This window comes from Phalacrocorax carbo, chromosome 3 (assembly GCF_963921805.1).
Source record: "Phalacrocorax carbo chromosome 3, bPhaCar2.1, whole genome shotgun sequence".
In the NCBI taxonomy this organism is placed as follows: Eukaryota; Metazoa; Chordata; class Aves; order Suliformes; family Phalacrocoracidae; genus Phalacrocorax; species Phalacrocorax carbo.
This window is the reverse complement of record NC_087515.1, coordinates 2,163,006-2,176,151: the sequence shown is the minus strand read 5'-3', so window position 1 is coordinate 2,176,151 and position 13,146 is coordinate 2,163,006. Positions and strand designations below refer to the sequence as shown.

The following is a 13,146-nucleotide window of genomic DNA, read 5'->3' as shown; positions in this document are numbered from 1 at the left end:
AACATATTGAGCCAAAGCAAACTTTGTTCCTTGCAAAAGGGAAAGCAGAGAGCGAAAACAGCGGTTATAAGGACTTCTTCAAACTCCTCCAACCCGGTGGTCCCCTGGTTGCTCAGCTATGGAAACTGTCGTTACTCATCCTTGGTAAACTAGAACGATGCCATATGGGCCATATAGGAGTTCCCTTAGCCCAGGTAGCCCTTGTGGGCCCCCCATGGCTTGTGTAACGGGATGGCTGGGGTTTCCCAATACCACAATATCCTGATATGCCTCTTCTAGGCCGCTTTGAAGAAAAGGAGACTTGGAAACTTCAGCGTGCGGAGTGGCAGGAACAAGGATTGCCACTGTTCAGCTGTGCCGCTGTGGATGGAGAGGGACTGGCTTTCCCTCTGCGGGGAGGGAAGGGCCGTGGCAGCTCTGCAACCACCATCTGTGACTGAGTGGAACTGGAGCGGGGGTGAGAAAGGGGCAGAAAGGAAGCTTTGTATGAATCTCAGTCCAAGCCTCAAGGATTATAACAATAAGCACTTCAAGGCTTCTTCGCAAGAGTAGCTTAAGTTAGCTCTGGTATAAATGAAGAATCACACGTCATGAACGGCAGTGGCTAGAAGTAATTACGCATCTGTGTTAGCGGTCGTTACTGATCAGTCTTGCATTCAACCCAGAATTCTGTTTTAACCCCAGTGCTCGAAGGAGCGTTAGAACCACGACTGAGGATGCTCTGGTTTGACCAGGAATTGATTATATCACCTGCTAGAGCCAGTGCTGTACACAAAAACAGAACAGGTGATCAGAGTGGCCCTGGCAGGCCTTTCAACTACGAACACACTGTTGGAAAAGATGTATCATATTGTGTCCACAACTGAAAAAGAGTTCTAAAACATAACCTACCAAAACACACACAAAAAGATGGTATCCTCCAGTAGAAGCGATGCTTAAGTTTGCCAGAAAGAGACCAGAGAAGAAAACCTGGGGTTTTTTTCCCAAATTTGTGTGCTCTGCTAAATTTTGTAAACAGTGTTTTCACTGTTTCTATGGGGAAACAACAGTCACTTGGGGTTGGGTAGAAAGAAAATAGGAAAACGTAACTGCAAAGCCTCAAAACTTGACAGGACCGCCACTATTAAGTAATTAATTTTTTTTAATTGATGGATTTCAGTAGATTATTGCCCTTTAGCTTTCTTACTCCCACCTTTTAACTTACCCATCCAGGAGAGATGTTAGCAAAGGGGCCACATCTGCAAATACTGTGTCCTGAGACTCTGAAGCACTGTAAACTCTGAGGAGCAAAGTGCAATGATTAACTGAAGAAAAAATATAAACATGTTTTCACAATACAGGAATACAAACTAGGGAAAATGTACGCCAGTAACATAAAACTTATGACCTGCCGACATTTCTATGTCAGGGGACTGAAAATTACAACTCCAAGGTTCTCACCCGCCTTTTGGGAGCGGCTGTTGTTTGTGCTGGAGGGAATGACCCACTGGCATATGCTTGTGGCTCTCTGAGCTCATCCTAATCCTCTGCCGGCCTCTCCGGCGGATGGAGTCTTTTTTCAGGCTGTACTGGATCCCTGTTACTTTCTCCCACTACCAGACTGAAATATCCCTGCTGCTTGTGTCTCGTTGTGTCACGCTAATGAAGGGAGTGGTCAGGTTGCGCTTCCCTTTAGATGTGGGTAAGGTTTAGGGGGAAAAAAGAAAATAAAGAGGTCCAGAGGCTGCAGACTTGCCTCGGGACTTGTCCCAGAAGAGTCAGTGGCAGAGCAGAAATCAGAAGGCCCTGAGGGTTGTGTTTAAGGATGCGCTGTCTTTGTGGGCAGCATCAGCCAAAGGTGTTTCCAACCCCACCGCCGCTGAACTATCTGCTGTGAATTATACACTTCTCACTCAAGGGAAGGCTTTCTTTTACATTGCGATGTGGATTTCAGACTAATTTTTGAACAGAATGAAAGACAATTTAATTGAATGAATTATTTCACCTCTTAGAAAAGAGCTATGATAGTACAAACCTCGGGCCAAAACAAGGTCATCCAAAACAGCTGCATAGTTTTTTTCGAATTCAAGGGAAAAAAGAAAAAAAAGCTAACACAGGGCTCTTCAAAGACATTTTTCCTCCAACCCTTTCAACTATCAAATTTGTACAACATAAAATCAAGACGTGAAAATAGGAAATCATCAAAGGGAGGAAATTCTGATTGTAAAACGTGGGCAACCTAGTCCTTCATTTCTTCTTTAGCACACCGAAAAGGTATCCTCCCCAAGGTTACAGTCTGCAGCAAGTACTGTTTATACAAGATGAACAGAATCTACAACATGAATGTCATCAGCCACACTTAAGTATTTGAGGTATGAATGTCCATCTTTGGAAAAAAGCCTCCTTTTCTGACATCTTTCTGTTGTGATTCTTTTTGTTGTTGTTGTTGTTTCACTCTCCTTTCCAACGAGTGGTGTGTGTTCTTTACAGCTTGCAGCAAAACGACTCATTAGAAACAGGAATTTTGGTAGGAGCAAACGTTACAAAGCATAGATACTTGCCGGTGTATGTAGTATGCTACTCTGCTTCACTTAGCAGTGTTCCACAGCTTGTACGTGGTACTGCAAGTTTAACCGAGTTAAGGCACAGTGTGCTCTTCAGCATTTACTCCAGCCTCTCTGTGTATTTGACCAGGATCTGGCCACTACCTTCCACAGCCTGCACAAACATCAATTTTGTATCCATGTTCTCCATTAATAAGACACACAGAAGGATCACTGATAAATAGAGACAGAATTAGAGCCAACCCACTTAGTTCAGCATTTTGCTCCTGACAATAGCCAGAGGAAGGAGCAAGAAGCACTGTGGTGGCTGGAGACACAATAATACATCTTTGTGTTTCATCCTAATCCTTAAAAGCTGTAAACTGGCCTCAAAAGTGAAATATGAGTTGAATCTCTGTTTCAAAAAAAATATTATTAGAATTAGTATTCAGTTTCTTTTCGCATCTTGCTGAATTCTTGGCCGAGGGTAACATCCTGTGGCAATGTGTTCCACAGTCTAATTGTAACTTGCATGAAAATGTACTCTCTTTAATCAGGAAAGGAGCACTTGTCTGGCTTGATGGACAAATACTGCTTGTCTTGCCATTCCTCTGATGTGCTGTCACACTGCACCGAGAAACCAGCAAATATGCAGAGCTGTGGCACAGCTCGTACTGGGACGACACGGACGCTGAATAGCAGCGCTCCGTCCTTGCTTTGCACGCACAGACGCGTACGCCTCAGGAAACTTTGCACATCCAACCCGCAAGGTCAATATAAGAGAGCAAAAGCAATTCCAAACACTTTTCTCCGCTCATTTGTCACCTGCAGTCAATGAAATACTCATTAGCACCAAGTCCTCCGCCTCGTCTTGACCAACTAGGCCTCTAACTCGATGTGTGCTGAAATGGTATTTTTAATTAACACATCAAAACGTCTCAGAGCTACTACAGAAAAAAAACCCGCCAAACTTAAAAAGGGGTTTTAGCGATGAGAACATTCCTACCATCTTCCCTTGCGGTCGATGGGTTTTGCTGTCTAATAAAGCCGATTGCTACCAACCACAATGGGGTAAAATCAAGCGGCCGGAGCAGCCTGGTTGCGCTGCAAAGCGGTACAGCCACAGCTGACTATGGCGGGTTCAGGTTCTGGTACCCGTTCAGAGGAAAGGCACGGGGCTCCGTGTCGCAGTAACTACTCCAAGTATTTACTCAGCTTCCTAGAGGGGTTTTACTGCCACTACTTAGCTGCTGTGGTTCGAATGCTACCAGTACCCAAGTGAAGTAGTTTAAAGTTGGCTTGAACTAGTTGATGCTACGCTGTAATCACAGCACTGGCTGAAGCACAGACACCCGCTTAATTAGCTATTATCTGAGAGCATGAAAGATGCAGCAAATCCAGAGAATCTCTTTACATAAGCCTGTGTATTTTTACCAGAACGATGACAGATTTGTCCCTGTGTAGTGATTAATGTTCTTTTCACCTTGAAAAATCTCAGCTTCTGTTTTTTATTTTGCTAACCGATTCACCAATAAAATTATAAACGCATAACATGCTGAAAGCTGGAATTTTCTTTCTGAGCTGAAATCAAATATTTTGACATTTATTAGTTCCATAAAACTTTGCTAAAAAAAAATAAACATTTTTGAGTTCATAAGAACCATATGGTCTTCTGTTTATAAAAAAGAGCTGTGCTGGGACACTGAAAAAACATTCCCCAAGAACCGCATTCTTTGGGGGATTTACATTTTTTTAACCCTTTTCCTGATTATCAGGATGTACACCACATGTCCAGAGTCACAGCAGCTCTGGAGTCCTGGGCCAATACTGTTAACCATGTTGCTCTACAGAGTTGAATTCCAGCATTACTCTGCCCTTACTTCAGCTGGTACGGCTGCGATAGGTATAGCTGGAGGGTGAGAGGAATTACTTCAGGTAGCTTAGCAGTTTTGCAAGGGGGCCATGTACCTTGAGATCTCGTGTGCCTTGTATGAAGGGAGTCCTATAACCTATGGGGTGAGTAAAGCTTCCCCAAGATTTGCATTATCTCGGGAATTTTCAGTTGTTTGGTGGCCCACACAACAGCAGCCCCCAGTCTGCGTGAGCAGAAAGAGGCGGCACCTGAGAATGCCTCACGGAAAGGGTGGATGCCTGCCAGTGTTTAACAAACCTGCAGCAGTTTGGGCCAAACAGGCTCAGACCTTAAGTTTAAACCAGGACAGATAATTCACGTTGGATACATTTGACTTTAAATCAAGTTTTGCCTTCAAGCAAGGAAGCATGAAATTGTCCTCATGTTCTGTTTCTAGAGAGTTTTGAAGCGTGGTTCAGGGTAGAGAGCACACTGTACGAGTCATTGCAATGTATAGAGGCAAAGTTTACGTTAGAAAAAAGGCATGGGGCAAAATTTTGTATTTCTTCATTTACGGAGGTGTCCTTTGTATTAATTTAACCCTTCGTTCCTGTTTTCAGAGGTTCAGGCCAGCTCCATTCTAAAGAACATAAGGCGCCTTTCAGCCAGCCCCCCTGCAGTTTTCTGCCTTGCAGATTGACTCTCTGGTGTCTCATAAGGCACAAACACCAAGTAAAACCCTTAATCACAGCTGGTGCATTCACAATCTCTCTTGTCTACGTGGACTCTTGAGCATCTCATATGGAAAGTGGCCACACTACAGCCTTTCCCTGGGGGAGCGCAGGCTGACTCTACTCTGCTATCTGTGTTCAGGCCATTTAAACTCTAAGTTCAAAGTAGCATGGCTGAACATCAAGTCTTACAAGTCCTCAGCCCAGTTTCTGGCTCAGTCATGCTGTATATCTAATGCTGAAGCCCCGCAATCCACCTCAAGTCCTTACCTTTAACACGTGGATAACACGTTGCAAGGATCATGAGAGCTACTCAGACTGTGAAGAGGGTCAGATAAGTCTCTACACAGATTTCAAACTTAGGCATATCAGTGGTCTTCACTGAGAGGGGAGACTAACTGTGTCATCTACATCCTGAAGCGCATTAGTCTGTGCTGCAAAGAATGTGAATACTACATAAAGAAAAAAAATATGAACATTATCTTCTAACCAATGCCTATGAAAAAATTACCCTTGACTCTACAAGCCTTCCGGCAATCCAGATTGCTAAACAGGAGTACCCACCTGTCAAACTGAAAAGTCTTGTTTATTGATGCATGACCAGGGCGGCTACACTTTATGAGGACAGTTTCCTAAGAGGAAAACAAAACACTTACAGTTAATATCATAGGCACACCCACAGAAAAGGAAATATTTATCATTTCTAACATTCCAGAGGACAGCAGTAATTAAGGATCATGAAGTCCAAGGCCCTTCTCCAGCAACACATGAGGCTTTAGAGCCTGTATACTGCAGTGTACTAGCAAGGCTACAAGAACGGATCTCAAAAAACATTCAGATTATTAAAGAACAACGAACACAAAATAATCATGCTTAAGTTCATGAGAAAGATCCAACCCCTTAACTGAACTTCTTATTTGCCTAGAAAGCAACAGGCAAGTAAATCCAACCTCCCTAACTGCCACCACAAGTAGAAAAAATGGCCTTTTTTATTATAGGGCCAGTTTTCACAGTTTTTCAGACTGATTTAGTATATATTTGTGCCTAGAATTGAGCAGAAAATGCATGTTTCATACAATAACATGCTGGTCCACAACTGTGAGAAAGAACTGCACTAGCACAGTTGGTAGGATTATAGAAGTGTTTAGTGGAATCCACCTTCCAGATGGATCCCATAGTAGTTTTCTAAGTCTGACAGATATGTAAGCAGCTCTTTAAAGTATTACCAGAGCATAACCACAGCAGTCTGGCATGCCTCACACAGCAGCTTCTGTGTCCTTCTACTCCTCACGGTGTATGTTGCTTAATTGCAGAGACAAGTAAAGAAAAAAAAATGCAGGGGTTTACAGCGATTTGGGTGGAAGCTCACTAGCACACAAAATACTTACCTAATTCAAGGCGGTTTCCTAGCTTACTAACCTGCGGTTACACTACTGCATTTGATGGGAGGGCTGAAATTCCTACTGTGCTTCAGGCAAGTAGCTTGGGGTGCCGAACTAAAGGCCTTCAAATGAGCATTGCCACAGAACAAAGTCATAAAGAGCTGAGCAAATAATGACTGCGTAACAGTATGTCCAGCGTGCAAGCGGCTAATAACATTTTTTTTTGTTTTGTTTTGAGTTTATGAGTCTTTCCTCCTCTTTGGAGGAGGCCAATGTACCATTATAACCTAAGGGTGACAACACTCGCCTTGCAGAATGAGCTATGTCACCCATCCCAGCACCGGCAAACCTAGCAGCAGCCAGATGCGGGTACAACACTTTGCTACAAAATGGCCTGGCAAAGAAATTCTGATAGTATCAGTAACCAAAAGGCTCTGGGGGAAGGAAAAAATGAAAACGAGAAAAGATCCAGCGTGACGGAACACATTTCTGATTGAGATATCAAATTTACTTGCAAACCAGCTTTCCCTAAGGTGAGAAATGGGACAGAAGAAACTCTACTTGCATAACATAGAAACAAAAGAATTATTAATAGGCAGAAGTCTCATATGAGCATTGGTAATGACCTTCCTTCCTCAGGAGATCAGTATGGCCTAACATATCCACCGTGGCTGCTGGCCTAAGAATTTTATCACATTTCCATGTCAATAGTGCCTGTGGAATCCATACAGCTGTCTCACATGAACACTGACAAACTGGTTTTTTTCACCCCAGAGTCACAGAATACTCCCAGTCTGAGTTCTTTCAGGGCAATATGAATCATGGAAATGACATAAATCTTCATATTCATAAATATTCACAATCTGTCCTGGCACCCAAGCCTGACTCCCCAACCCTGGGGAGCAGTTCAGTAAGTGAAATTCAGTAAGGCAGAGAAATAATTTTAAATGAGTTATATGGAAGAGTGGATATAGACACGATCACAGAGTCCAGCTGTGATAATCATCATTTCTTATTGGTTGTTACTGTGTATCCGCTGAAGGCTATGCCCCCTTTGCCAAGACCACTGCTCCATAGCAGAGCCCACGTAAGGGAGACTGCGACTGCTCCTCGTGCTTCACTGCCAACTTCTGTGCAGCCAGCTGACATAGCACCGAGGCTGACATAGACAGCTTAAAGGATTCCCCACACTGGGCAAGCACCAGGGGAAGGAACCTCTAGCTAGGGACAGTGATAAGCAACTGGGGACCAATAATGTCTCCAACAGCTACAGCTACATCCATCTGATCCATTACAAAATTATCTCCCAAGAAAAGGAGGGTCTTGGCTGTGTTAATTCATGTTTTCCCAGTCCTATCGTGAAGAAACAGCAGAATCCTGCACCTTCCCTGATATTCAGAGCAGCCTCTCTGCCACCTACCTTTTTTTCAACTACTCACAAGTGAAAACCTTCTCAAAATTATTTGAAAGGCATTAATCATGTAGAGGCAGCCAGTGTCTTTTCTCTGTGACAAAGGAAGTTGGGTTCAAACATCACTCCAGGCATTAGCCCAGGGCAGTCGCCTCAGGTGCCTATTTAGTCTTGAGAGAGAGACAAACATACTCAAAGTTTAGTTCAGATCTTAGGTGAATGACTTTCCCTCTGGAGGCGCCTCCTTTTCTTCAGCAACCACAAGGGAAGTCTGGAGTGATAAGGCACCTCATTTAAGCGGCTATATTTGGTGTGAATCCAGGTGAAAACACAGCTGCTCATTCAAACATGACACCTGTACTCACTAACGCACACAGCACACCCTGCCAGAGACGGATGAAATTACAGAAAAGCAGCAAGGGGGATCCTGCAGCGTGGTTGAAGCGGGAAGGGACTTATAGGGATTGCCGAGGCCAACCCCCTGCTCAGAGCAGAGTCTGTTACAGCAGGTTGCCCAGGACCACGTCCAGTCAGGTTTTGAGTATCTCCAATGATGGAGACCCCACATCCTCTCTGGGCAATCTGTTCCTCTGTTTGACTACCCTCACAGCTTCTCATGTTTAAGCTGAATTGCCTGTATTTCAATTTGCGCCCGCTCCTCCTTGTCCTGTCACCACCAAGAAGATTCTGAGCCTTCAGTACCTCATCTACTCGTTTTCTCAGGTCGGGACAATACCAGCACTGCTCAGTGTCCTGATCTATGCGCAGCAGTTCAACTTGCTGTGTAGGGTGTACTCACTCCCCGCCATTACTGCCCAACAGGCTTCGGGAGAAAGGCTCAGGCAGTCGTTACTGTTACCGTGAGGAGCTGGGCATACATCGGAAAGCAAAAAAAAGAACTTCAAACATCTTAAAGTAGCAGAAAAACTGAAATGAAATACTCTCCTGTACACCCAGTAAAATTCTAAGCCCTATTTAGACTTAGAATAGACAAGGTGAGCAAGGTTATAGAAGAGATCACATATGTCTTTTGAAGGATGACATGAATCTTTAAGAAAACAAAAGAAAAAACACTCAAAGACTACATGGAATTCATGTAATCGCAGTCTCACAGAAAGATACACGACCGTTCTGTCCAAGTGTCAGCCCTGCCTATCTACAGACAGTTTGAAGGAAGTCTTAGCACAGCTCCTGGCAGAAGAGAAGCAAAACTACTTTATACTGCAATTTTTCTTGTGGTCTTTCACTACGAGACAGATGTTTTCCCTATTCTAGTTATAACCTGACAAAGTTGTAGCATAGATGAGACAGATCAGCATATTACTAGAGCTCCAGCCCAATCCAGGACCAACGTCAAGCTGAAGCTCACCCAGAAGACCCAACCACAGCTTCCAGTATGCAGGCTGGACTGTGCTGGGACTGTGGTTTGCAAGCGCAGCTCTGCTTTCTAATGCACATTAGCTTTAAAGTGACCACGGCAGAAAACTGCCTGGTTCTGTTACACATATAAAGTATTTTCAGGGAAAAACCCAGAAAGACAATCATGATCTGAAAAGCAAACCTAATAATCTCAGCACCTCTATCACAGTCTCCCTTCACCTTGATCTAAAACTTCCTTTAAATCATAAATACTTGTCTGAAACATGGTCCACTTGTTTCCAGAAGTAGGAGCTTTGAATGTGTTGCAACTAAAAGCTCAATAACAAATCAAGCCCCACAATTTTATCTGAAAACCACATATTTATCTTAGCCACAAGCATAACGCTTTCAGGTGGTAAAAGCAAAACAAGCAGGCAATAAACTTTGTTTTCCTTTACTTTCCTTGGTATAAATTGACTGCTTTTTGTAAAAAGTTGGTTGTACTTTTATCCTCCCTCACGAACTTGGATACTTTAAACAAAACTGTTTTTTTTTTCCTTAAAAAAAAAATCATATTTAGAAACTACCACAAAGCCTTAAGGTGTTTGATCGAAACTAGAAAGCATTTTACCAAATAAATGTCAAGACAAACCAATAAAACCCTTGAAGTCAGTGTTGTGTTTTCCAAACCCAGGAAGTCTGTACCTTTCAAATTTCATTTTACAATCCAGTCCATGCATACATTTATCTTCCTGGAATATTTCATAAGGACTTTTAAACATGAGAACAGGTTATCATATTGAAGGCTACCAGCTCACTGTTTCATAAAAACTAAAACTCATAAATTGGCATGAGGAAGCAGACAGTGCTTTGCCTGCTAACAGACCCTGTAACGTATCAGCTATCTCTATGAAATAATCCAAAACCTAAATATTATCTAATTTCATCTTCATGCAATAAAATTTAACAGGTCAATGGCATTTTATAGTACAATAAATGGGTCATGGCATCTAGAATACTGCCTCTGCCATTACAGGTCCCTGTTCTTTAGCTCCTGATATATTTACTCTTTCTTAGATGACTCTTCATGTGCTCCATTAGTTTCCTAATTCCATATATATATATATATATATGTTTAAAAGTATCTACTTTATGCAATTGAGATCTGCCTAATGAAGCTATGATTTGGAAGATTTAAATGCATAACATTTATCACTTCAGCAATATTTTAAGCACCACACTACAGCAGAGAATTTGGCAAATCACCATATAGCGAGGAGCCAGCTAAGAACTATGGCGGCTAAGAAAATTAAAACCCAAGTTAATACGTTGGCCTTAGCTCACACTAGTGTGCCTTTTTAAATTTTACATGTTGGTAATTGCCTCCGTTAATTTTGGAATGCCATCTGGATTTGCAACCTCAATGCTCATCCTCCTTCCTCTGATGGACCTAAGCCAGGACACTTTAACATGCTTGACTGCGGTACCACTTGGGCTGCTGTGGTTCATGGGATATCATGTTTCTCTCCTCATGCATTAGTTGTGTTGCAATAATACATTTTAAAAAGCCTGCCATAATTTTAGGAGTAGTTTCAGTAAATACAAGTGGCTCAAAAGGACCGACTACCAGAAGTCTGCAGCGGTTTGACTACGGCAAACAGGCAGCCTCCGGGTCATGGATGACTGCACCAGCAGAAGCTCCGAGCTATTACGACTACAAAGAGTCAGGATGAAAACAGCACAAACCACTTGCTGTCGCACCCATGGGTGATGAAAGCTGGGCACTGACTGACAAGAAAATACCTCTTTTTTGTTTTTTAAACCCATTGTTCACAGCTCCCTCTTGTCTCTCCTTCCTAGTATCTGTGTGTGTGCATTTGAATTTCACCATCAAATACTCACCTCGTCAGCTGCATAGGCCACCCTTTCTGAAAAGTTTCTTTGCCTGTAAGAAAAAAACCAAAGTCAATCGGGAAGAAAAGGTACTTTCAAACCATAAATGTTCCATTTAGCTCAGGAAAGTCCATACCCGAAATGTCTGTGAACTACACGTTGTCTGCAGAGCACCTTTCAGAATTGCCATTATTATTGTGCCATAATATGTAATTGCTGTAATAATTATGTATTGTACATACACAGCACAACAAATAATGCAAATAAATGATCACATATTGTACCAAAATACGTAGTTATTGTGTTAACTGTGTGTTAGTACGTACTACGCCCCAGTTAATTGTGAATAAAAACCAAATTAAAGTGCAATCAAGCAAAATAATCTGTTTAGGAAAATAAATTTAGAACAAACCCAATTAAGACTAATTTATAAGCAAACTGTTCTATTATTCTGAGATTGAAATGTGAGCTTGTAACAAGAGGCTTCCAGTTTAAAACATTAAAGGGAAAAACACCCTGGTTTTAGGTATGTGTCCCTGGTCTTGCATCCATTACTAGTCCAAAAAGTGACTGGGATTGCTGAGGTGTGTAAATTCATACACGTACGTGTTTTGAGAAGTAGCCCTTAGTTTTACAATTCAGTTTTATTTAAGTGACTTTTCAATACATTAAGAAAAGTTAGTCTTAAGGCCGGTTTGTCCATCCTGGTTCGCACTGCAGCTCGCCCCTGATTGCGCTGTTCCATACAGCGACAAAAGCAGGGAGCGGGTTCCTTCCCAGGCATATCAAGCACAGGTTAATGCAAGTTTCTCCTTCAGGCTCCTTGAAATTTCTTGTCTGCTACTTTTGAAGTTGTTTTAATTAAAACAATTCTGTATTTTTTTTAAACGTTTGCCAAAAATTAATAAACTTTAAAACACTGAATGTACTCTTTCAGAATTACCAGCCAGCAAAAGCAAAATAAAACCCCAAATCAGTTATTTACCGATAGGGCAAATGATAATGTTACTGCTTTCTAGCCACCCACCTAGTTTTCCCCTTCTTTCTTTCTTTGTGTATGTTTCAATCCCTACCTTCTTTCATGTTAGTCATCTATGGAGAATTCAGCTTGTTACAGCACATACTTGCATCTAATCCCTCTTTTCCTTTTGGATCTTGGAATGTTTTGACACTTCAGTTACAGTCAGTGTGTTATAAATCAGGGGTGCGGAGCCAAATTATACCAAAATAGAATTACCAGCGTTTGGGCTCACAGCAAATCCCTTCTACAGCATTACAGAACAACTGTAATGCCAAGTGTGTTTCTCTACCCACGACTTCTGACAGTTCTTACATTACTGTATCCCAGAATTTGTATTGGATAGTGAATTTACTCTAAACTGATTGCAGCTGTGTTCCTTCTGCCAAGCCTGGGATAATCCTGGCCTGGCAGCACAGCTGTGGTTTGCCATTCAGGTGGAAATACTTCTAGACAAGGGGATGAGATTTGCTAAAGCCATTCTAGCGGGGGAAAGGAACGGAAAGAGCAATTAGTTTTTATGATACCATCATCATCTCCCCACACACATAAAAACAGAAAAACCAAGAACACAGTTGTTCTCACGTGCATATAACTTGTTTTCTCTGTATATTAATTATGAGTCAGCCAAGATCTAACACAGCCAAAAGAAATTACCTATCTTGTGACATCGAATGTCCAGCAGCAATATCGAAAGGTAGTAGTGGTCGGATCCTGCAGTGGACTCTGATATTTCCTCTCAGTTCCTAGGGTTAGAATATGAAGATGTATTTAACGCAAACTACCACAGAGGACAAACACACTGGAATTTGTGAAGCAGACATGAATGTGTTTAAGAAAGCGGGTGTTGACAACGTCACAGCCTTAGACTCTGTGGAGAGAAAAATAGTATCAGTAACATTTGTTTGCCCTGAGAAGTTAGGAGAAAGTACTTGAGGAAGTGGGAGCTCTTTGGAGCTCTGGAAAGGTGGAGCCCCC

The 13,146-nt window shown here is 42.3% G+C and overlaps 1 protein-coding gene across 4 annotated transcripts in view; it reads right to left on the bottom strand.

Annotated features, from left to right (window-relative positions):
* Nucleotides 1–13,146, bottom strand: part of KIF25 (kinesin family member 25) — a 42,727-nt gene that overhangs the window by 16,880 nt on the left and 12,701 nt on the right. For all 4 annotated transcript variants that reach the window (XM_064445613.1, XM_064445614.1, XM_064445616.1 and 1 more), the window contains 4 exons: nt 12,826–12,914; nt 11,160–11,202; nt 5,670–5,737; nt 1,205–1,279 (listed from right to left, as the gene is read on the bottom strand). In XM_064445613.1, coding sequence (XP_064301683.1) covers nt 1,205–1,279; nt 5,670–5,737; nt 11,160–11,202; nt 12,826–12,914 — 275 coding nt within the window. The remainder of the gene's footprint in view (nt 1–1,204; nt 1,280–5,669; nt 5,738–11,159; nt 11,203–12,825; nt 12,915–13,146) is intronic.